At 44.0% G+C, this 25,558-nt stretch overlaps 1 protein-coding gene across 5 annotated transcripts in view; it reads right to left on the bottom strand.

Moving 5' to 3' along the window:
- Positions 1 to 18,206, bottom strand: part of FGFR3 (fibroblast growth factor receptor 3) — an 84,931-nt gene extending 66,725 nt beyond the window's left edge. For 4 of the 5 annotated variants that reach the window (XM_059721481.1, XM_059721482.1, XM_059721483.1 and 1 more), the window contains exons 1-2: positions 18,120 to 18,206; positions 17,762 to 17,995 (exon numbers count right to left, since the gene is read on the bottom strand). In XM_059721481.1, coding sequence (XP_059577464.1) covers positions 17,762 to 17,942 — 181 coding nt within the window. In that variant the 5' untranslated portion in view covers positions 17,943 to 17,995; positions 18,120 to 18,206. Of the gene's footprint in view, positions 1 to 109; positions 201 to 17,761; positions 17,996 to 18,119 lie in introns of those variants that run through there. The other variant, XM_059721485.1, reaches the window with a different exon arrangement.
- Between the last annotated feature and the right edge of the window lie 7,352 nt (positions 18,207 to 25,558).

Below are 25,558 nucleotides of genomic sequence, written 5' to 3'. Positions count from 1 at the left end.
GAACAGGAAAGGGTAATAATTAAAAGAAAGCAAGAAAACAGAAGATAGCAGAGGAATTTTCCCGCCCTTCACAGCAAACAGAGGAAGTTGTGAGATGCCCGCATCTTACCGAGTTGCAGGCTTGCAAAATCCAGTTGCTCAAATGTGTCCATGGAAACCGCAGGTCCCGGGATACAACGAATTGAGTGGAAGGCAGCTCAGCCTAAAATGTACACAGGGATTTACACCTCTCACAGCCTGTTAAAGGGGATGGAGGGTAGGTTGAGCTCCATTTGAAAACTCCAGGCTACACTTCGGCCAACGCTGCAGCCCTAGGGCTGTCAGGAGTATATGGGTTGTATGCATAAGATCTCTCCTGAAGATGCAAGCCATTTACGGTGCTGCAAATGAAAAGGTAGAGCAGGAAAGTGACAGAAGTGAAACGGACTGGTCTGCTGCTCTCAAGAGAAATTACTGCTAGGCAGGCAGGCAGAGCTGCTTAAAAAGACAGCATCAACCAGACTCCTGTTCTTAAAACGACTATTTCTTGCACATGAGTCTATCAAAACACTGCAGCATTAGTGATTTGCATTTGTAATTCTAAAAATCTCCACACTCCTTCGAGCACTTACCAGGTTAAAGCATGTGACACTATCATGAATTAGATATAGTCACGTAAGACAGGAGGGGATACTGGGATAGAGAGAGAGAGACTCGCTGCTGAAGTTAATGGACACTTTGTGGATTGAGCCCTAAGTAACGTGCCAAAGGTCACTAAGGAAGTCAACTGCAGAGGCAATAGGAGAATGCATGTTTCTCAGCACATGGTACTAACTAAACCCTAACCACAGCTGCAATATCCTTACTCCCTTTGCTGGGTCAGCACACATGCCTGGCTTTTTACAGAGGAAAGCTGCTAGATTCCTGAGAAGACTATAATGAGTTGAAGGAATTTAAATAATCCAGCAGCTCAAGGGGACGTGGAGAGGGAAGAATAAGCATCTTCGTAATTTTTATAACAAGGTTAAAATACTAGCTCAAGCACCACACACAGGACAGTCTAACAAAGGCAAATGGTGCAAAGATTTCTGGGGAGTGGGGGAAGGTGGCTTCCTACCCTTAATGCCCATGTCTTGTTTGGAAACACACAATGATCACCTCTTATCTTCCACGCTACGTCCTCAGGGGGGTGTTTGATAATTACTTAATAGCTACATAATACTCATCATTATTTAAATGTCCATGCATAAATTATCAGATGATTACTTAAACAGGACATAGTTCACTGGGCCTGAATTGAAAAGTTTTGGTTTAGGTTTTACTTTCAAGACAGTTACTGAAACGTGAAAAAGAAAAAAAGAAAGAAAAAAAAAAATCAGAGCTCTAACTTGAGTTTCTTTAAATCACTCCTAGCCTGGCTGGACAGTTGCTTGCGATGCTTTACGGAGTCTGCTTTGAGACCACATGACATTAGAAATATTTGTCATACAGCCCCAACTTTTCCCCTTCGATTCACAGCTATGCAGATACTAAATCCTAGTTCCTCTCAATTTTCGTGCACTTTTAATGCGCACTCCTCTAATCTTCAGTTAATGCAGGCAGCTGGCTGTAAATACCCCAGAACAATGAGTTTAATCCTAAAGCATCCTGAAAGCCCCCTGCACCAAAACCAAGCAAAATAAAAAGAACAGCCTCATGACAGCAAGATGGAGAAATCCAAGCTATCCACTGGACCAAAGGAGCAGAAAGACACAATGAGCTAAATTTTGCCTGGCCTGCTAATTAAAAACGGAAGCTACTGCACTCTGGAGCCAATGTTTAGGGGTGGGGGGAGTTTTCATTCTATTCAAAAATCGGCTTCCAACTGGGACCATATTCACTCGACATTAATTGTCATTCCAACTACGAGTGTCCTAGTTTCAAAATGAAAACTACTCTCCAGTGCAGCTAGTGAAAGCTAACACCAGTTTCAGGGCATTAAACAAAATTTATTGATTGAATTTTCCCACCCACTAAAACTTTAATAAGCATTAAACCTCAAACTGCTGGCCCCGTTTCCTCCGCGTACCTTTGCCTTCCATAAAAATAAGGGGGTCAAACTCTTCTATATGGAGATTAGGACTTAATGCTTGGTATTTGTTTATGAGACTATCAACTGCCTTTTATGCAGTTAACTACGTCCACTTAAAAAGAAAGTTGCTTATTAGGAGATCGTAGAAGTTTTGGGCGTTTACTTTTGTGGACTGTTTCTGCTTACTTTTGGGTGTATTTTGGATCAAGTTTGGAGAATGAAACAAAAAAAATTGCTTTTTTAATCAATTATTTTGCCAGAATTATATAAGCTGGCCTTTCCCAAAGTTTCTTTGTCCAAAAGATGATCTCTCAGCAACTAGCTTCAGGGCTCAATCTTTTTTCCTAATCATGTTCAACAACATAAAAAGGGCGGGTCTGAGGTATTTTCCGTGTACACGTAGTAAATGCAAAGCCCAGACTTAACAAAACGTAAGAGATAAGCACCCAAGTTCACACACAGACATCTCAACAAGCAGTTTGATTTTGAACAACTCCTAGAGTTACAGATAGGAACTGGGAGCGCTCAGCACTTCCAGGCCTTTAGTGCTCAAGTGCCAGTCACCCAACTTGGGGACATCTGACTGTAATCTCCAATCTTCCCTTCAATGGCATATCACCAAGTTCTCAGATGTAACTAGGGATGTAGGTTGTAGCCGTGTTGGTCTAAGGACATAGACGGACAAGGTTCTTTGGGTAAATCTGGTATCTTTTATTAGACCAACTCAAATAGATGGAAAAATTCTTCTTTGCAAGCTTTCAGGTACAAACACCCTTCCTCTGGCAGAGGAAGTGCGTGCAGTTGTTTTATCCAAACATAACTATCCATTTTAACCTAAAGTCAGATCTCATGGAGCCAAGCTCTAAAACACATGAGAATCCAAGTGGTACATTCCTGCCATGTGCAAGGCACTGGTCTCAGCCCTCAGCATGAGCAAACACGGCTTTTAGATATTGTATATGAAAAGTGGGCTTCAAGAGTTGTCTCTTTCCTTTTAAATCTCTAAAAGGTATATTTGCTGCTTTGTTGAATCAACCTGAGGATGTTTTCAGCTTGTTTCAGCTTGTTTGATTTTTCTGTTTCTATGGAAGTTCCGCTTTGCTGCATGCAAATATTATGATCCATAGGTTTTCATAGGGAATACACTTCGTTCTTTATTGTTATTAAGTCATGAAGCTATAGAAAACAGACTTGGAAAACAATTCCTAACTTCTTAGAACTTATTGGCTAAGAACACACACACAAATCCTATCCAAATGTTGCATTTTATCATTTCCAGCAGCAGGGCATCAAGTTCAACAAAGCTGATCTTTTAATAGTCTTGTGTAACTGTATCTATTACAGTGGGTCTCTAACTGCACATAATAAATTAAGACAGAGTCCAAGGAAGTCATGCGTGTCTGCTCCCACCCCGCCAAAAACAATTTCAGTGGTACCAAATGATCATCTTTTTACATATCAGCCCCAAATTGTGTATTAGGCTACAAAAAAGCTACATTTAGCACCTCTGTTCCAAACTCCTGTAATGCTTCCATGAGGAAACACACTTTCCAAGATGGTAATTTTTTATGCCCTTGAGTAAAACAGAAGTCTGTTTTGTCTGTGCGATGAGAGACGTTTTTAGGCTGTTTTACATGTTTAAGAACTTCTTTAAAAAGTGGGGGTACCTCCCTATATGAAAGACATCTGGTGTTTTCTCCATGGATTTTTAGAACTTTTCTCTCCCTTTTTTCAAAGTTTTCAATCACTGAACATCCCCCTAAAGCTAGGTACAGACATTCAAAATGCCTGAAGAGGAAGGAAATCTGTTACGTGGTTTTCTGTAAGTGGTGTAGTTTAGATCGGCAGTGAAGAGAACACGTTTGCCCTTTGCTGGGTAGGGACGGTGGTGGAGGGGACAAATCTTAGACCGGGTTCCACCATTTTTCAACCAGTCTGTGCGTGCCAAACTCTCGTTTTGTTATGGATATTGACTGGTTTCCGATCACTTATGCTGCTAAAAGTGTAATGTCTGTACTTGGCCTAAAATTGCCGATTCTAAAAAAAACCCCAAAACAACACAACAGTCCACCTCCTGTGCAACATTTGACAATGAGTACATCAAAACCATCCCCCACCTTCATTCAGTTAGGAAATGCTGCACTATTTGTATTGCATTAGCACAGAGAAGCCCCAACAAGAGATAAATGCTCCTTTTTCCTTGGTATTGCACAATACGTTAAGAGTTGGTCTCTGTCCCAATGAATGTGCAGTCTAAATAGAAAAGTCCAAGGAGAGAGGAAAAAAGTATTTGCTTCCATTTTAAATATGAACAGGCAGAGAAAGATTAAGAAGTTTGCCCACTTCCATGAGAAGTGTTTGCTATAAAGCTAAAACCATACCCATACCTCTTCATTCCTAATACAACTCTTGAGCTGCATGGACACTCTTGCCCTTCAACTTCTGAATACAGACTACAGTTAACTTTATGGGGCCAAATCCCAAGGTCCTCCCTTCTGATTTCAGGGAGAGATTTGTAGGAATAAAACCAAAACAGAGGACTTGGTACATGGATCAGCCCAGGATGGTAACAGTACACGGCAGATAAGTGAGGGGAAAGGCAGCACAGCAAAAGATAGGGCAGGAAGCAAAGCAGGAGATGAAGCAGGGATCACAGGCCAGGAAACAGAAAGGGCTAAGTCAGGCAGGGGAAGGGGACCGGAGTGGCACTCGGGGATGATGTGCAGCTAATTTGCAGCACACCTGCCAAAAAGGTTGGCTCCCACTGGATTAGTACCCTCCACGTTTAGAGAGCGACGCAGAGTCCCAAGTTTTCTTGCAAGTTATTTGTGAAATAATGCTACTTGGCGCCCCTCCACACTACAAAATGAAGTGTGCCCCTAACCTGATCAAGCAATTTAGTTTAGGTTGTGTCAACACAAAGGTGAGACTGCAGTGCTTGTGTGAACAGACCTACTGCACAAGCCTAGCTGGCATGGGTAAGAACAATGAAGACAGGTGGCAAGCAAGATGGAATTTAGCGCAGACTACAGCAGCCTGCAACAGGCTCCATGTACCTACGTGAGTTGCTAATCCACGCTAAAAGTCCTTCCCACCATGTCTCTACTCTTATTGCTGACCTGTGCTAACTCAAGTAAAGCTATCTACTACCTGGATTACAATATGGTTGTGCTGATGTCCCTTTAGATGTGCAAAGACTTTTACCCAATTACAGACGTAGTCAGGTAAGACACATGTACAGATTATAGACCTGTTCTTCCATTACTGAAGTCAATGGCAACTTTGTCCAAGATCTCAGTCACTATAACATCAGGCTATAGCTTTGTTGTACCTAGGTTAAAGAACTGTGTCATAACCATGTTCCCTGACATTTTATTTGTACCTAAGATAGACACTGGGGATGTAATCACCTCTGGGGGTGGCAGATATAAGTTGTACCCCCACAATATGAACAAAAATGGAAGTTGTGCTCAGTAGAAAAAACTAGTTTTCATATTTGCTTTCCTACCCAAACTGCAAAAAACAGCAGGATCTGATCATCTTGTGGATGACAGCTGGGTTTACCACAATTTAGTAGGTACAATTCCCAAGCTTTAATTTAATGAGGTTGTTGGTGTACAGTAAGTATTGCGCTGCATTGTGAAAACGTGTTACCTTTCACTGCCGAAGACGGCTGCCTTTGGGTAGCGGGTGACATAATTCCTGAGAAGAGTGCAGAGCTTGTCTAACTCCAGTTTACTATTCATTTGGGAAAAACACCCACTTTAAACATTGACACATATTTTGAGGGTACCTAAAAAGATTTCAAGCATTTTTTTGCCAGGACTAACACATTCCATTTACTAAAGTATCTTACTCAAGATGGATAGATAGCTCCTAGTAACCAGGATCAGTCACAGCCTGTTGCACTGGACCATCATGCACGATTACAGACAGTTTATTATTTTGTATCGTGGCAGTGCCAGAAGTGCTAACCATCAGAGCCGAGCATGCTCCACACAATGTATTGTGAACAACTATATCAGGCGAAGCAGCCCTCACCCCAAAGATCTGAAATCAAGAAGCATGGGATGCAAGAAACGTTTCCTTTATTGTCCCCATCTGTACACCGGGGAACTGTGTCGCAGAGACCAGCCGACCGATCCAAGGTCACACAAGAAGGCAGTGGGAGAGCTGGGAGCTCCCGAGCTTCCCTCTAGTCACAAAAATCTCCTTCCCACCGAAGGTGGGCCCCAGCCCCTTTTCCTCAGCGACTGGTGCCAGTCTCAACCATCTGTCTGTTCCTCCAAAGACCGGCTCTGTGGTTTCCCACCCACCCATGAAGAGCTTCTTGCTTGAGCTGATCGAGGAGCCCACCAACCTCTCGTTCAAAATTCCTTCTTCAACCCACACCTACTAATGCAGCTATAAATAAAAAATGAGTCAAAAACATCAACTTATTTCTTCACTAAATAATGCACACATTGGAGTCAGTACAAATCAATAAACACGTTCAAGGGCTTATTTTCATTTTTGTCTGGGCTGTGTGTGTGTGGTTAAGCAGGGGGCAGCTTTCAAAACATTTTTGGGGAGGGTGGTTTTAGGTCTGGCTTTCCTTTGCCCACCTATCCAAATAATGGTGATATTTAAGTGAATCAGATGCCAAAAGAAACTGAGGTATAATCCTCCCCTCCATCCCAGGACCTCCTGGGGTCCCTGCTGTCATCTGTAGTTCCTTCCACCCTGACGTGCTCCTATGGCAGAGTTTGTGGCAGCCATAGAAGAAAGAAGAAGAGGTCACCCTGTAAACATGCCGCGGGCTAAAGGCCCGAAAAAGGCTCTGCTCAGCACCCAAAAGACTCTCTTAAGCACCAGCTTGAAAGTCCAGAAGCTGCTTCCTTCTCTGCTCAGCTACCTTGAAACAGCAACCGACTGAAGCTCATGGAGGGGCAAAGATGAACAGGCTCCATGGGGGCCAGAGCTCATTTGCTCTTGGCCAGAAGTAGAGGAAAAGAAAATTGTAGGGGGGCTTTTGGGATACCTGCAAACATAAAGGTATTCCAACCCAGGAGCCTAAGCCCCCAATTCCAAGGCAGACAGAGGCATTGAAAAATCCAGCCACTTATTTTACATCTTAGCGTAAAGATCTCATGTGCCTAAATTCCAGAAGTTAAAGAAAGTTTTGATGCTGGTGTCTTTTGGACCCACTTGGAACAAATGCTTGACACTCAATTTACCACGGGCTGGTTGGTTTCTCACGGGCATAGCCCAGGACAAACTGGATGAAAGATTTGTAGCAACCTGGGGAGGGAACCATATATGCCAGTTTTTAGTGGTTTTTTTGTGAGCTGACAGAAATTTGGAGGCAGAGATCCTCTGCTTCTTTTCCCCTTGGATTCCACCTCGGCAAGATAGGAACTAATGATATTTCAGGAGCGCTGTAAGGTCTAAGTGCTGTCTGTGGAGCGTGAAGTACTATTAAGGCCAGTTAGTGGGAGTTCTGGGCTCCCATCCCTGTGGCTTATTTCTTTAGGCCGCATAGCCTCTTGGGAACCAGCCGACCACACTTTTCAAGAAAGCAGCTTTCGGAGTTTTCCTTGCAAAAATCCTTTCATGAAAAGCTGCTGTTTTGGAGGCCTGCAAGATCATATATAGTAAACTGGCAAGAGAAGCAGGAGAATGCTCCATTCATTTTTACAGTAAGTCTTCACCCAACTCTAATACTACTCATTAATAGTTCATTTCTTATGCAGTAATTATCAGCTAATTTAAGCACCTTCCGTTATCAACTCGTCCCAGCAAGTCAATAATCCCTTGTAGTAACAAGTTAAAATAGGTGTGTTTTCTTAAACTTCATGCTTTCAAAAAACTGTCAGCAACAGTTGCTTACTATCAACAAGCATGAGTATTCTCAGGCAGGAGGGAGATGTCTTCACTGTTTTAAAGGCAAAAATATCAGCTACCAAAGGAATATTAACATCCTTTTATCCCTCCCTCCTCCAGATGCTTTATTTATGCAGATACAAATGATACAGATGAGAGGCCAGTACTGTGACTAATTCCAATTACTCTTTTAATTGGAGATCTCTAATTGCACACATTACTTGTCAATACAGAGTGTTTCAACCCACCACATTTTCCAATTACTATTTTTCCCTCTGCCTCTTTAGTTTAGACTGATCTCACAGGGCCAGTCTCAGCAAAACAGGAGGCGCAGTTTCTAGAATTGGCTAGCAAAGCAGCATTTACTCCAGTGATCTATTTACACACACACACACACACACACACACACACACACACACACACACATATATTCAGGATGCTCAGTGTCCCAAAAGTCTGCCTAAGAATTTTGCCGGGAGGCAATTTCTAGTATTTAAGTTTTGTACACCGTCCCAGAAAGAGTTAAAAATCTTTGAGAAAATGCTCTCTACCTTTGGCCTGTTTGTCTGCTCAACTCTGGGGAACGCGCCTTGGAGGGTACGCAGTGTACCAGGACTTCTCTATTGTACCACAGTGTATTCTAGCAAGAGGCACAGAGTGCTACCACATTCACTGAAATGACATGATCTTCTGTTCCTATGCAAATTGCTACAGTATTTGTCAGGCTCCAAGTTCTGGTGAAACTGGCCTCATGCCTTCCAGTGTATGGATTGCCAAAGAGGAGTCTCAGCCCCACCTCAATTACAGACCCCTGTGGTGGATTATTAACACTTTCCCTGTTGTATTGTGCAAACCTCAAATCGCAGCAGAAAGTGCTAACACCATGTGACATTGATATGATGGAAATGCACTGCCTGAGAATGGTGCTAATATGATAGTGACTGACACTCCTCTTATACTTGCTAGCACAGAAAATCGAGCCAACAGTTACTGTAGGTCAAAACAATATTTGTTGCCATGTCATAACACTTTCCTTTAGCAGATTCAGGACCGAGCAGTTCTCACTGAGTCAAATCTAGATGAGAACAGTAAAAACAAGCAGGAGTTACAGAGCAAACGCAGCCCCCGTTGGCCAACAATAGTATTCTGCAGATTAAAACTACTCATTTGTATATGGTTATTATATCTGTAGTCAAGAGAAATGGGTGTTTGTAGAGAAGACCCTCAAGGATCTTTACAGACTTTGGTTTTGTTTGAAGTACAGTTGGCCAATATCATAAACTGAAACGTTCTCTGCTTGTTAAACTGTTTGCATCATTAAAATCCTTTCCAAACAATTCCTACTTATGCTCAAAAGCAACTCTCACACCATAATCTGTTAAGGGCTTGAGTCTGTTCCTTTTGAAACCAATGGGAGTTTTCTGCCATAGAATTAAACAGATCAGAGGTCAGGACCTTCTTTTTTTTTTTTTAAAACAGGTCTACAAGCTGGCAGCATACAAAGCTTCAAAAACGACATGGCTAAATTGACAAACCTTGCCGCAAACAGATCTGCGCAGGTACCACAACTTCACGCCCTCCAAGAGAGCTCTTTGGTTTCTCAGGGACCTCACCACTGCGCTCCCTACATATGCACTTTGTCCCTTTTTCCATGGGTGGCTCTGTGTGGATCCAAATCCACGGGTGGTCCCAGGGGACGTGCATTGTCCCTCCAGCGCCCTTCTGAACCTCAGCCCACAGATGTTGCATATTCTCCAATTCCATTACTTTTCTGTACTTTCCCCCCTTCTCACAGCACGGGGAGTCTCTCCTCAGAACAAGAACTGTCTGTCGTGGGGAAGACCTGCAAGCTTGAGGCACACAAGTGCACACAAACCTCAATGACCGTTTACTTGAGCCTTGGTAAAGCAAAAACACAGTGTAAGACTCTTGCCCCCAACCAAACACCTAACATTTTCAGAGATCCCTCAGGCTCCATATCAGCTTCACTCCAAAGCCTTCAGACTGCTAACCTCCATCATCAGTTCACCACCAGATGTTAGTTCTCAGTCCTTGGCTAAGGACTGGTTGGCCTGCAAAAGTTGCACTGTTTCAACTCCCTGAGTTTCTAAAAAAAGATGTCATGAAAGTCACTGGTTGCTGACTACTTTTGTAATCATAAATGGCTACCTGCTAAGCATTCAAGACTTCAGCAGGGATGCGAATTATGGAGAAGCCGACACACATGTTCTTCTCAGGTTGGCCAAGAAGAATCTGGAGTCGATTCTCTGACCCAACAATTCTTCATCACATGACATCATGAAAACCAAACATTTCCTTCTCTTTCTAGAAGCCCCCAAAATTGAGCCACTGAAAGTGCAGTCCCATAAAAGAAAGAAAATATGCAATATAGACAGTCACGTGTCATCTAGAATTTACTGGATCAGTAGAATATGTGCACTGGTACACCCAATGCTACTCTGGGTGTGCACTGGTACACCCAATGCTGTACCTCCAATATGACAAGCTAAATACATGTGTAAAAGGTGACACTAATGCACAATAAATAGGGCATTAAGCGTCATGCTTTTTAGATGACGCTTAATGCTGAGTAGCCTATTCTACTGTTTTTGAGGTGCTGCTTTCATATGCAGAATAGTCTACTGCGCATTAAAGTGCATGTGTAGAAGAACCCAGAATCTCAGTCACTATGTGGTCACTTAATCATTTCATGCACTATTAGAAGATATTATAATACAGTCCCAAGATTTAATTTAACTTCTAAACCATTCCGATCCTAACAGATGCTATATCATTCCCTCTATCCTTATAAAACACCAACATCTAAATATCATACCAGAGGCTGACTGTAAAAGCCATATACTTGCAATAATGCACTCTTAAAGCAATTCTGAAATCAAACCAGTTACTGGGAAAGCGTGTTCTAGTTTCAAAAGTTTTAATTCTTGAAGTTGGCACTTTGATATATTATGCAACTTGAATCTCAGAGCAGCATAACTGCCCAACAAGTCCCAGTTCTCCTCAATGTTATGATACACTTTGGATACCCTATCAGAATGATAGGGCAGGTTTACATCTGATTACCTTTCACATTTTAACTGCTAAGTTTACCTAAGGTTTTACCCTTCTCGTATCTCAGAATTTTTGTTTGCTTTCGATATAACAGAAACTTCCTGGTTATCCAAGCCAAAAAGTTAAGATTCTTCAGGGGATGGCACATCAAGAATAACCCCAACCTTTGCAAATGTCTCACATAAAAGCCTTTGCAGCTGCAAATGAGCATTTGCTAACGTTCTCTGTGTAGTATCAGATAGAGGGGAACACTAAGCTAACTTACATCTCACTTAGACACAATTATTTGCTGGGATTTTTAAAAGGACACCAGACAGAGAGCCAGCAGACTGGAAAGAAAAGTAAAGTGGCAAGTTTACATAGCACTGAAGGTACAGTTTATGAAATAAGAGAATCATAAATACATGAGGAAAAGAGAGAATTTAAGTTTTTAATACGTTGCAGCCTTCACGATGCTTCACGTATCTGCAGTATCCGCATCCCAGGTATAAGGAACTTTACCTAGAGTTTTCTGGGGTGCTAGCCAGTCTACCCCTGCTAAAAACCTGCACTGCCCATTCATACATGCTCTACGTGGATTTAATAAATTACAATCCAATTTACTGAAAAAAAAAAAAGGGAGTATGCTGAATTTTTATGAAGTCACCTTCCTCTTTGGCATCCACTGTGATGCATGGAGAAGAATAAAGTTTATACACTAAATAGCATAAAAAGATGAAAAAGGGGATGGGGAGAAAGTTCCATCTGATCCAATTACAAAGTAGCTCAGAGGGTAGAGACTGGTCTGGTAATTTCTAACATATAATATAATATATGTTTTTTTAAAGTCTTTTGGAAAGTCAGAGGAAAAAAAGAAACAGGTATGGAAAGCTATTAAAGGACACACAGGATGTCAACAAAGGCTCAGTTACAAGCATGTACTTAAAAACACTACAATGATTGTTCACAAAAGTAACTTCACATAGACAGGAAGCATGGAATGAAAATAAAATAAAACTACGAGATAAAATAGGCAGTCTTTTAGCTGCCTGTTTAAATCAGTGTAGCCAAACTGCCAGTTTTTGGTAATTTTTTATCCCATTTTATGGCAGTGATTTTTTCCAGGATTAAATATTCTGTGGCAACATTAGTTACCTGCTCAGTAGGAAGCACTGAAAAGAATCAAAGTATTCATATTATATTAATAAGTAAGTATACTGGATTCTGAAACTGTAAAGGCCTGACTTCAGTGGGGACTACTCATATGCAAAAAATTAAGTGCCCGTACAAGTCTTTGAAAGCTTTGTATGAGGAAGCCAAGGACCAGGTTACTTTGCCCAGATTTTTGCCCCCAAGAGATCTGCAGTCTGACTCTACTCTCAGCCTGGTTTCAGGCTAGTTTAACTCTACTGAATGAAGTGGGATCACTCGTGACTAGAACTGGTTGAAAAGTTTTGGGAAATTTTTGGTTTTGGGGATGAAATTCCAATGACCTACTTCATCCAAATTGCTGAATGTGGAAAATTTCTACTAGTTTTAATCCATGTAAGTTAGAAGGTGCCAAGAGCTAACTACAATACGTCTGCAACTTTACTCTACATTTTGAAGACTCTGGGATTTTTTAAGTCCTAAATACTATTAGACACTGTACAATAGGATTAGAGAAAGACTATGTAGCAAGTGGGCCATGCCCAGATCTTACCCAATTATTGTCCAGTTAACATCTTCAGTTCTATTTCCCAGTTTACTACATACCCTCTACCATGAAAGTGATTCTGTAACTTTAAAAAGATGATAGGGACGTTTTCAATTGTTGGAAGCTGAAATCAAAGTGGGGCAATTTTGCGTGTTTCAGGTTCTGTGCCTGAAGCAGCAGATAAATGAAACAGTGTTGTACGAAGGGCAAGAATACAGCGTTTTCCACTGTAAAACTTGATGCCGAGGTTCTGCTTCTACAGATTGAGCCGAAAGACTCTGTCCGGCAGCCTGTGCAAAGTCTTTCTTAATTCAACAAAAGTTCCACCCTGGTATGGATCAGATTGGGACCATAAAGAGAACAGACTGTTCAAGGAAATGCTTAAGCATACGCTTACAGCTGAGCACATGCTGAAGTGCCCTTCTCGAACAGAGATGCCTTCCTGAATTAGGGCAAAGATTTATGAGCAGGAGCCATGAAAACAAACATTACTGTCCGAGAATTTCATTTCAACTTCACTAATTAAATTTGCAGATTGCCACTTCCCTCTGCAGTTTATCAATTTAGGTTCTCTTCAAGCCTTTGTGGTCTGCATTTACTATTTGCTAGTGGAGATTATTAAAAAAAAAATCCCCTCAGGTTTAAACACAGTCTTGTCCTATTTATATACAAGTCTAGTAAACTTAAATGGAGACAGTCATGTTTACAAGTCCAGCATCAAGTCTGTTAACAAACTGAATCTCCAAATTGGAACAGAGTCCCTAGTTTCCTACTCGCTCGTTAAAGGATATGGCACAAAACAGCCATAACTCAGCATCTCGTACTAACACCTTGTTAATTTACGGTTCGGTGAAATATACTAGTCTCAATGTATACATTTCATCGGCTATTTTTTAAAATTGTTACTACTAAAGGAATTCACAGATTCATTTAGTTTAAGCAACGCGATTATAACACGCAGGTATGAGCAATGCATCAAAACCTTTTTTTAAGTGGTCACTACAAAGTAGAAAGCGACATTATTTTACTAGTGGCACAGGTTTACACGGTCTTCAAGTTTTGCACACCCTTTCTCGAACATTAGTGCAGCAATGACGACTGCCAATTAAATTTCACTCAACTATAATAAAAAAATGTCCTGGTGGACTTCTGAACATGGGAAACAGCAAACAAAATGACACAGATAATTATATTCTACATTATGTAGCCCCAGCTAGTCCAGCACAGGGGAGACTAAAAGAAGAACAGGATAGCCATCAGCCGCTTGTAGAGTATCTAAATAAGCATGCCACCAGGACTGCAAAGTAAAAATGTTGCAGGAGCCAATTAATACTCAAATATTAATGTTAAGTTAAAACCAAAACAGTACGGTTTTTTTCCTGGCTTGGCAAGTTGCCTCCTTAAAGCAGTACAGTAATTTCCCGAGCTCCTGGGCAGACACGGATCACATGCAAGAGTTCTCCCAAACTAAACTCCAGTTGTCAGACCACTAGCAGATCTGATTTTTTTTTTTTTTAAGTGCTCATTATCTACTTTCTCTCAATAAACCTTTGTGATCTCTAGCTTTAGCTGCTAGTTAGGTTACTTCCCTAATACAGAAGGAAATTCCCTTTTTTAAATAGGATGTGTGCATACATACACGAGAGAAAGGGGAAGACACAGATGGGACAATTAAGGTAAGACTGCGATCAGAAGTTTTGTTTTTCGTTTTGTTTTGTTTTTTGTTAAAGTGAAATGCTGCTACTTCTATCTGCCGGCTCTCCAAGAACACAACTAGCGTTACTTGACATTCACCAATCGTACGAAGTAATATCTTTATCTGAATACTAATGCAAATTGGAAGGGCTTTTTTATATTGATGTCTATTCTGTGGCTGCTGAATAGAGTGACCGCATGCTCAAGGCAGCAAAGGAGTTCACTGACCTCCCTAATCATCTCTGTCATAGCCAGTGAATGACGTACACATTCAATTCTGCCTTGCCTCTCTACTTTCATTCATAAAAAAATTTGACATTGTTCTTCCTGCAGCAGCCCCGAGAAAAGGAGAAGAGAAACTCAGCCCAGATGAGGCCCCTAGTGTTTTCAGTTTGGATTCTATTCAGCAACAGCCCCGCCATCTGCCTCCTTCCTGCCAAGAGCAGAACACCTCCCTGTGGAGATGTTAAAACTTGCACCCCTTCCACCTCCACTAATAGCTAGTATTCATATTAGCAAACATACACATACCTCGAGAATGCCTCCCTTCAATGTGTGTTTTATGTAGCTGAGTATAGGCACAAAGCAGTAGCTGTTATAGCCTTCACAGCCCCGTGTGGAGAATTAGATCACTAGGGAAAAATCCTTCCAAGCCCCTTTATGGAAAATAAGGCCTTAGACTGTAAATGCAAAAGCTAGTGAACAACAACCCTCAGTAATGAGCCAATACCCCATGGCCCATTTGCCTAGGAGAAAGAATTTGCTTTTTACCATTCAATTTAAAGATTGAAAAGTAAAATGTGCTTTTACTTGGCTCCAAATGTTTATATTCTTTATACAGTTTCTTTTGCACAATCTTTTCCTCAACAGTGCCCTGCGCATTCAAACCTCGCCCCTTGCCCACAACCGACTGGACAACGGGACACTGTGACAAGCCAACCAAAAAGTTTTGCTAGGCATATTTCAGATCCTCTTCATTTGAGTGGCTTTCCACATGTGCATGTTCTACCAAAAATCAATCTGGTTTTATAGCCTTCGGGGCTGTTTCAGTAACACTGTGCACATCAAAAGTGCGCGTGTGTGAAATCTCTTTTCTTACAGAGGGAAAACTCTGAACTGCTGCAACTGACAGAGAAACACTTACAAATATGCTGTGCATTAGTGGAACAGAAGCACTTAGATCAGGTCAAATCCTGCTCACGCATATGGGAACGTTGGCACCAGCTTCAGTGGGATCAGAAACGTGCCATTACTTTGAAGAGCCAATATGGTAAAAATAGAACGCGTATGTAGACTTTCCACAGAAAATTTGGAAATTTTGGTTACGTCCCTGGGAGATGCATCGCCCTAGGACCATTCTTTTTAACCACTTCTCTCCTAGAAAAACCCTGAAAGACTTGGGTGTACACTATTTGTTGTATTTCAAATGTCATCTCAACAATTTCAGCACTCATTCTGCCTTACAGGACGGAGCAACACTGCTTCATTATAATACTGCTGTGGCCCCCAAATTTATAATCTGCAGATGCTCAACTCCAGGGGGCTTCCAACGAAGCTAGTGGAGACTTTCCAGATTTATCCTGGGGTTACGAAGAGCAGAATTTTGCGCATAAAAGCCAACCCTGTATATTTTTGGCCTAAAATAGGAAGAAAAATGCTGCCACTGAAATTCAGCAACCCCCTTGCTCAGCTTACTAGCGCACGCTTTTCTTGTTTCCTTTGCAAACCCCAAACTCATCTGCTTTGACAAAGTAGCTGTGATGCTGCACTATAAATCAATTCTTTTGGCTGTGAAAAATGAGCCAAACAAGTTACACTAAGAATCTGGTGTTTTATTAGTACTTTCTCAAAAACAAAACCAACCCCACGTGTGATTTATGGCCGTAACCAAAAGCGGGGGGGGGGGGGGGGGGTAGACAGAGTGCCCCCACCCCTAGCCTCCACGAAGCACATTTTTTTCCCCTGTCACTTTTTTGGCAAACATGCCTCAACCCTTTCCTGAACAATGGGAACTTTTTGTTTGGTGCAAGGAACCTTAAAAAAGAGTGAAGCAGGAGAGGCGACCTTCCATTAAAGAGCTTTGAAAAAATAAACAGACTCAGGTAGCAGCTGAGGCATATCAGAGAGACACCAACTTTAAACAGTCTCTCTGTTTTTAAACCAGTTTTTGTCATGTACCTTATCTTTCCTTACTCATGATAGAAACATTTTCATTCAAGGCAGGAGAAGTTAGTAGATTCCCATAAATATTTCCTCCCTTTCAACACGTTCGCAATCCAGTACATCCTCTTCAAAACCTCCTCTTAAAAAAATTGGGATAAAACAAGGGGTATCATAGTTCTAAGAAGCATCCATACACACACAAATGCTTGCCTCTCATTCAGTCTGGATTTCAAATGTGTGTCTGCAATCTGGATAAGCAAATCTCTCTGCTGTTGCAAACTCCACGTACAAGCTGTGCCATGAACCAAATCTGTTGATACATGTTGTATGTATGTGACTGCAGAGATGTAACAAAAAGTCCTCTAAGAAAGTGAGCTCAATTCTAAATCTATTCTCACTGGGTCATTCTAGCCCGGATAAGCGGGAAAAAAAAACAACTGCAGGACAAACTCTACCAAATAAACAAACGTCCTCCCGAGTCCAGAACAGAGCAATCTCAAGCACAGGGCTGCACTGTGGATCTAACTCGTATTTGAAGCTAAAGTTTCAGTTCTGACTTCGGAGTCTAAATGATCAACAGAACACTTTACCCCTTGCTTGTGGTCCGAAAGGTGCTTACATTTATGACTAACCTGGGATTTACTGTGTGCTGCGCTCCATCCATACAGATGAGCACTGGTTTATACGATCTGCCCTCCCATCACCCTACCAAGAACCGGCATACGTTCCCCTTTATCTTTGGCTGGCCTTTATCGCGCCGCGCGCTTGAGCAGCAATCCAGAGGTGCCGGCTGTCAAGTGAAAGTCTTGGAAACCTCTGGGAATGCAAAGAATCTACAATGCACGGCTCCAAAATGATACCTCTTATTAGACCGGCTGAGAGATTACAAAACATACATATATATATATATATATATATATATATATATTTTTGGAACCAAGATTTCTACATTTTTGCCTTTCTTTTCGTCTCAGAAAACCACCTACATCCCGGAACATTTCAAGTGGACAGTGGGCTTTGCCTCCCGAAAGCGGCGCAGGCGCCGGGCTTTGCTGCCCGAGTGCATGGGGGAGATGTGCGAGGTCCCTTGCAGCCCCAGCGAGGAAAGCGTCACCCTTCCCAGTTGGAGGGGTGGGGGGCGGGGGGGGAAGCAAGCTCGCCGGGGCGCCCAGCACCTGCCAAGCGCAGCCTGAGGGTGCAGGAGAGATCTGGCCCCGCACCGCCCCGAGCATCCTCCCTCTTACCCGTGGGCTTGCGGGTGCTCCTGTCCTCCGGGTCCGAGCCGGGCAGCGTGGCCGCCGGGCGGCTGCCGACGGTCCCCACCAGGTACACACAGAAGAAGGCGCCCCACGCAGCAATCATTCCTGTGGCCGCGCTCCCGGGACGCGGACTGGTCGCGGCGCTGCCCCCGCCAGCCTCAGACATCGCGGGGCCGCATGCTGGCCGCCCTGCCCGGGCTCCCGATCACGCTGCAGGCTCTGCACGGGCGACACGCGCGCGGCCCGTCAGCGGGCGCAGCACCCCCGGGCCCGCGGGCACCAGCAGGTGCAGCCCAGCCCCGGCCCGGCCCGGCCCGCCCCACAGCCCCGCACCGCCGCCTACCTGCCCCGCGCATGCAGGAGCCGCCGCCGCCGCCGCCACTGCTCGCTCCGCAGCCGCCGCGCTTGTGAGCCCGGCCGCCCGCAGCCCCACTGCCTGCCCCGGACCCCGCCCCGCGCTCCGCCCGGCCCCGGGGGAGGGTCCGTGCTGCCGCCCCGCCTGCCCCGCGGGCATCCCGGCCCGGCCCGGCCCGGCCCGGCTCCCTCGCTCCCTCCCTGCCCGCAGCGCACCTGGCTGCGCTCCCGCCCCTCCACCGGGGTCCGGCGTCCCCGCAGCGCCCACAGTCATGTGGGGCCGGCGAGCAGCGCCTCCCCGCTGTCCTTGCACCACAGCCGCCCTTTCAAGGCGTAGTTAAGATGATGGGGGGGCTCTGAACTAGAGACACGCGGGCTCCGCGGCAAGTTTTAGAGTCAGGAGGAGATCTGGGGGGAAATCTCCAAATGGGGACCTTTGCGTGCGACTGACACACGAATAGACACACCTCGTGATGTGGTTTAGGGACTCGGCGGGTCGTAATGCGTCGAGGCTTAATTTTGAGGGTCTGTAAGCAAGGCGGATATTTGTGGCAACATTTTTGGGACCCCTAAGGTGTGGGGCCCTGGTTTGCCCACCCCGAAGGCTGCTGGTAGCTGGGGGCGTTCGTGGGGCTGGGACTGCGGACCAAAGAAGGTATGGGTAGTCTTGAGAGCTGCCCCTGACACCGGTCAGGGACGGGGGTCCCCCGGTAGCCAGATTTGGGGTCAGGAAAGTATTTTACTCTGTGGTGGGATGGGTAGGGACTGTGGGGGTTTTGCCTAACTAGGGGGTGGGGGTGGCCCTCCACCCAGGACCTCTGCAGCCTGTGTTGACAGTGTTTCATAGGGGCAGGACGCTGGGTGTCAGGTCTGTGCTCTGTCAGGGTTGATGGTCCTCTTGTTCAGAGTTTAGATTATGGACTGCACGGGATGGTTTGGATAGGGCTGATCCTGCCTCAGGTGGAGGTTGGACTAGATCAGTGGTTCTCAGCCTTTTTTGTACCGGGACCCATGTGTAAATGCTGTGTGGGGCCAGGGGTCCCCAAGCAGCCCCTTGCAAGCTGGACCTCTGTCAGCCTGTGAGGGAAAACTCACAAGTTTCCCGTGTTTTTCCTCTTTAAAGGAAGATCCATTTTTAAAGTTTGTTTGTAAACCTTTCATATATTCTTGCAACCCACTTTTGGGTCGTGACCCATGGTTTGAGAAATGCTGGACTAGACCCCCTGGAGGTCCCTTCTAGGCCTACTTCTATGATTCTTTGATTTCTCCCCTCTGATCCCTTCTCAGCACCTTGCCACCGGTGTCCCAAAAGGAGACATCCATCCAGGGATTATAACAATCAGTAGCAAAGGGATTGAATTTGATGATCCTTGGTTCCTAACAATCTAAAGCGAATATTACGGCACGTGGCCACTTTGAGAGTCCCTTCCAAATGAAAGATGATGCTCCAGGTTTAAACGCGCCTCAGGTTCTTATAGGTGGGGTGGAAGGAGAGCTGAGAAGAGGAAAGAAAAGTTCTGGATGGATCTCCTCAAAATGACGACAAACATCCTTTGCAATCCTGTAATGCAACGTAATGTAATGCGATGTAACACACTAGCGGGGTTTGATGATTCATTAGGTAGTATTTCCACAGCAGGCTGGGTAGCTGCGTCTGTGGAAGTGCTAGTTTTCATCGTCGTCATTAAACAGGGACGATCCGTATTTTATCCATCACTGGATTTTCATGTACATCATTGCTAGAAATGTATGTACAGCTTACATCACACATTGTCCCTGAAGATTTCTAGCCCTGTGGTGCCTAAACAGCGGGTGGCATTATCTAAAATGTTTCATTATATTTTTAATGGGACGAGGGCAAATTGACAAAAGTGTTATTTCAGATTGCATTAAAGCAGTCCAGTAAACAGAAGCACAGACTCCAAGAAACCAGTTTTAAGAGACTCTATACTATAGAGCCGGGTTCTTTAGCATATTTCCCTTCCTCTGAACAACGTGAGGTTTTTCTGTCCAGCTTCTTCACCATGTGTGGAGATTAAAATTCATTAAAAATTTTACAGCTATCTCATCATCATCTAAGGCAATGCAACATACCTACAGATACAGCCAAGCTGACTCATTGACATGCACCATTTGCCATTAAGAGGTGATTCAAATTGTATCATACTGAGAATAAGTCATACTTCTGTCTTAATCCTCTTGACAAAGTAATTCACTGAAGGAGGGAGATGCAAATATTAGCACATCAGCCGAGAAATCCCTTTATCAGGGCAGCAATAAAGCGCTCTTGTGCTGGAGTAGTTCACCTCAGCCTGTGCGGATACAGGACATTGTCAGAATTATAAAAACCGAACGTGAGTGTTACAGCACGCGGCAGCTTTGAGAGTCCCTTCCAAATTAATGATGATGTGCCAGGTTTAGATCTCAGTGTAACTCTAGAGTGGCTCCTGGTTTCACTGGAATTACTCTGAGTTTGCACTGTTGTAACCGAGATGGGAATCTGTCTTGAAACCTTCATCAGTCACACAGACAGTGACATCTCAATATCGTGTCAGAGAGCATTGAGATGGGCCTGTGGCAAGGAAATCTGAGCGGAGACTCTTGAGTGACACAATCACTTCAAGTGAAAACAATGGGGGGAAAATCAGACGCATAACTAAGATGTGGTTAATCTACAGGCTCAACAATTGGTAAGATGAAAGACAGTTACTTTCACAGCGCTTGTGTCAGAGGTGGCAGAAAATCAATAATAATAAAGCAATTATAAGAATAAAAATAGCGCGTGGAGCAAATTTGGAGGTCGTTATCATTTTGAAGACATCCAGGCTCCTGTTTTTTGAAAACGTGATCTCATATTATTGTATTGCCAGTGCAAAGAAAATCAGAAGTTTACCCAGCATTAATTAATGAACCCTCACACTTCCTCTTTAATTATTATCATCCTTGTTCTATGAGGCAATGGAGACTGAGAAATTAAATGCCTTTCCTAAGCCACAAAGTGAGTCTAGAAGAAGCAGTAACGTTTCTCTTGCCTCTAGGTCTGTGCTCAGGATGCTAGGACGTGCTATCACATCAGGTGATGCCAAGTGCTTCCTCAACTTGGTGAAAATATGAGTGAATTTCAGGATTACCTCTTATGATTCCTAAGAGATGTAACAACCTAGAAATCAAATCATGTAAACACAACCCTTTAATGGGTCTGAACTGTTTTTCATTTGGAGCTTATAACATTTGGAAGAGCTTATGATACTTGGAAGCCCTTTACAAGAGGAAATTAAAGTGGGATTGAGATGGTTCTGTAAGAACTTCAAGGTTTGTAGCTTTCCCTAGAGTGGAATAGTTTAAGTTTTCCCTTTTATCAACTCCTGGCCCAGTGCATTCACATTGAACTGTGGAATACAGATCTGCTTAAATGCTGATTTCTGGAAGCTGGATCCCCACTGGTGGTAATTGTAATAGCTCCCAAGATATCATGTGCAGCAAAAACTCAGATTCTGGATTGTGTCTCAGCCATGCTCCCACTATAAAATCCATTTATGTGGGACTGTAAACACTACACAACACTGTTTGAGTTGATTTTTATGGTCATTATGCCATAAGGTACATACGAACCAGGTTAAGTACAGCTTTCACCTTAATTTTTTGGTACATTTGTCAGTGAAAAAAATCATACTGCAGGAGTGGCTGGCATTGCTAATTCTTTGTTTACTTTTTACCACTGAAGAGACTGCGTTTTCAGACTTCTCGTTAGGCTTATTGGTGACCTTGAATATCCCCAGCTGCATGGAAAAGCAATTCTCTTCCAGATGCTCTAGAACAATAGATGCCCTTTTTCCTTGTGAATATTTGATACGAGCGTACCTTGCTGTATTCTCAACATCGGATTCTGTTCACATTATGTTCGAACGACATATATGCTGCACTCTGTTCTGAAAGAGACTGTCCGTCTGCTCTCTAGAGAGAGCAACTTGTTCAAAACCCTAAGACAAGTTAGTGTCAAAGCACCAAGAAATTAACTCTAAGAATGACTGTCTCATCCAGTTAGCTCTCAGCTTTCCCCCCACTGCTCATTACTGAGAAAGGTAATTTAGAAAGTGCCAACGGACTGTCCCTCTTCTGAAACATGGAATGTCTTAATGCTCTTTGGAGCAAATTTCATCACGGCAAGGGACAGAGACTCTGACAGAGAGATTCTCACTTGTTCAACAGCCTTTAATGCAGTCGGTCACAAACGTGCTGAGACGAGCTGCACTAGATGGGACACCCGTAGCGTGGTTTTGCTTATTCCTTTCTGGTCATTCCCGGGGGTGGGTATCTTCTCTTTCTCTTCAACTGCTCTTAGGCCTGTCGCCTCTTCTCCTTATTGCCTATGGGAAATTGCTAGATCAGCTTGTGAGGTGCTATAGGTTGCAGCATCCTGAGCATGCTGATGACAGCCAGCTCTTTGTCTCCTTGTCAGCAGACCTACTATGTCCTGGCTCCTCGAGGTCTGGTAGACATGGGTCTGTATGAAATAACAGCCAACTGCATCTCACCCTCAGGCAACCTGGAGCTGATGTGTTCATTGGCAGGGAGAAGTACCTGGAGGACCTGATGAAATCTATAAGTGTTCCTTCAGCTGGCAGTGTCTGCCCAGTTATCACAATCTGGACCTTCTTACCAGTCAAATATGAGCTGTTTTGTTCATCACCAAACCAGCATTTTCTGCAAAGTGACTGTCCTTATGCAATTACATACAGTTCTCACCTTAGCCATGCACATCTCAGTAATGCCTAAGTTGGACCACTGCAGCATGTGACTGGAATGCCGCGGCCCCATCTGCTAAGGTGAGCTGACAAGAGCTCCTGCTGCTTGTCGCCGGGTGAAATTCTAGTTTTGCTTCTTACTGTAAAGCAAGTCCTAAGCCTGGGTTACAGTAAGGGCTGCCTTCCTATCTCTGACTCACTGAAAGTCTCCTCACTGAAACTCATGCCCCTAGGATGACAGTCCTGGAAGCCAGAGGGAGGTCATTCTTAATGGTGGGCAATCATTCTGTGAAGAAATGTACTTAAGCAAGCACCTGGCCACATGAGAGAAAAATGCAAGATGCACCACTTTGTTCAGGTACTTTTAATTGATTCAGCTATGAATTCCTGAGGGTCTAGTTAAATGGACCTATTAAAAGATGTGGACAGCAGAGCAGTGTGGTGATTGTTCTTAGCTGACATTTAAAGGCCCTCCAGCTAAGCCTTGTAAAATATTACCACCGAGATCGGCGTCTTATCATATCGCACATTCCACTGAGATGGGCCACTAGATCTTCATACCTAGTTTTCTTAAGGTACAAGTGATAATTCAATGCTGAAGATGAACAAAACAATAACATGGATAAAACTTTAGTGCAAGTTGCAATGCATTTAAGCAGGTGTTCATGATCATATGGGGCACAGCTACATACATCTCTGAACCATGCCAGGTTACGTGTGTTCAATGAAGACAAAATAGTTTCTTGTCAAAACTGGAAGTTTTGGATGCATCAAGTTCCCTAGCAACCTAATTTTTAAGCAGTAGTTTCTTTAGGTGCATAATATGTCATTGGCTTATATCAGATCGGGCTACAATATTATTCCAAATGTGAGATCGGCATCTGCTTACTTGACAAGGGTAAGGTTTTCCAGCTTTCAGCATCAAAGGGTTATTAAGTCTTGGTGAGAATTAGCATCAATGGGAAAGCATACTGGAGTGAGTTTACCAGAGATCATGTCAGCCTCTATTTATATCAATAACGTATGTCAAAATGGCTAAACCATTTTTTATTAAACTTGTCTGTCCAAAGGATTGAGATTCCAGGCAGGTTTATTGAATTTCAAGCTGATAGCCATTGTTGCTAAGATTAAGAGTCCAAATGATTGTCAGGGTAAACACTGCGTAAGGTTAAGCCACCAGGCTAAGGATTTTTCTTTGCAAATGAAAAGCATATGATTTTGCAAGGTTGTTACAACTGCTTTGTATAGCTTTTTCACATAGCACACACCTAGTAATAAGTAAGACTAGATGGGAATTAGGAAGCCTATTAAAAGGAGAAGTGACATGTTTTAAGATGAGCTTTGTAAAGGGATAGCTAGTGGTTGTACTTTAGAGACAGGGAAGCTTTTTCACAGGAACTGCATAAGAAAGGTTCTTGCATTAGTGAAAAAAATATGAAAGGGCAGGGAGGAGGCTGGTGCCAGGTGACTGGAGGAAATAATGGTAGAAGGAGAGGACCAAGGCTGGAGAGAGAACTTGGAACTGGAGTCTAATATATTCCTAATGTAGCATATCTTCTGGGTGTGCTGGCCATGCTGGTGTCATTGGTTGGCTCTAAGCCACCAGCAGAGGGGGATTGTGGGACAACTTCCATCCCCAGTACAAGTCTTGCCAACTTCTGTTCTCAGGGTGTGGCCATGACACCTCCTGGTGGCTCTGTGACCATGCCCTGCTCTGCCCCTCGGGCGCCTTCCTGTCTGGTCTGCCATGCCTTGATGGAATAATAATAAACAAGGATGATGCCCATGGACCTTTGCGTAGCCCTGGTTCCACTGAACCCCTGCTAGGGTCCCTGGCACCCTACTGGTCCTCAGTAGTCCCTAGGCCCTTGGCTGGGCCGCTACAGTCAACTGTGCCCAGTCAAGCACCCAAAGTCTTAAGGGCTAATTGCATGGCTCCAAAATCTCCCCTTTACAACGACCCATGCCTCATGGGTGTTACAAGGACGTTGTTCCCCGTTAGGGCTTCAGCCTCCTCGGCCTCTGCCCCTTCAATCAAGCTAGGCCTTCTAGCCTGGTCCCGATGAATCAGACCTGGCTCTGAGGTGCTAGCTCTCATTTGTCTCTTCTGTCCAGGCCCCTGGTTCCTGTGTAGCTGTGCCTTGCACTGTCCTCCCACTACAGGCTCAATACTTGCTGGAGCCTTGAGCCTGCCCCTGGCAGGGCTTAGGGTGGTTGTGTGCCTCTGAGGCACTAATGGGATCTCCTTAACTACTCCTTACAGCCCCATCCCAAACCTCCAGTATAAATACAACATAAAGGCCCTGGGCTATAATATAAATAACAACATGTAGCAGCCTTTTAGGAGTATAAACCTTCATGCACTTATATAGCATCCTGGGCTCCTGGTGAGCTCACTGAGCCCCACTGTTCCTGCAGGCAGCAAAGCATCCCTGGGTGGCTCTTCTGGGTAGGAGCTCCTTCCCCTGTGGCTACCAGGGAGAAACTTCCTTGCTAGCCCCAGCCTTGGGTTTATATGTTCCCAGGGCCCTGCCTACATCCGCTCAGCTGAACGCCCGCAAGTGCCTGCTCATTACCCCATTAGCCTGTTGTCCTGGCAACCTGCAGCTGTAGTGTGCTGCCTAGCCTGTAGTGCTCCCTGGCTAGGCTGCTCTTTCTCTTAAAGGAAGAGAGAGCCCCCCGG

This window comes from Alligator mississippiensis, chromosome 2, assembly GCF_030867095.1.
Source record: "Alligator mississippiensis isolate rAllMis1 chromosome 2, rAllMis1, whole genome shotgun sequence".
Classification (NCBI taxonomy): domain Eukaryota; kingdom Metazoa; phylum Chordata; order Crocodylia; family Alligatoridae; genus Alligator; species Alligator mississippiensis.
This window is presented reverse-complemented; position numbering and strand designations above follow the sequence as displayed.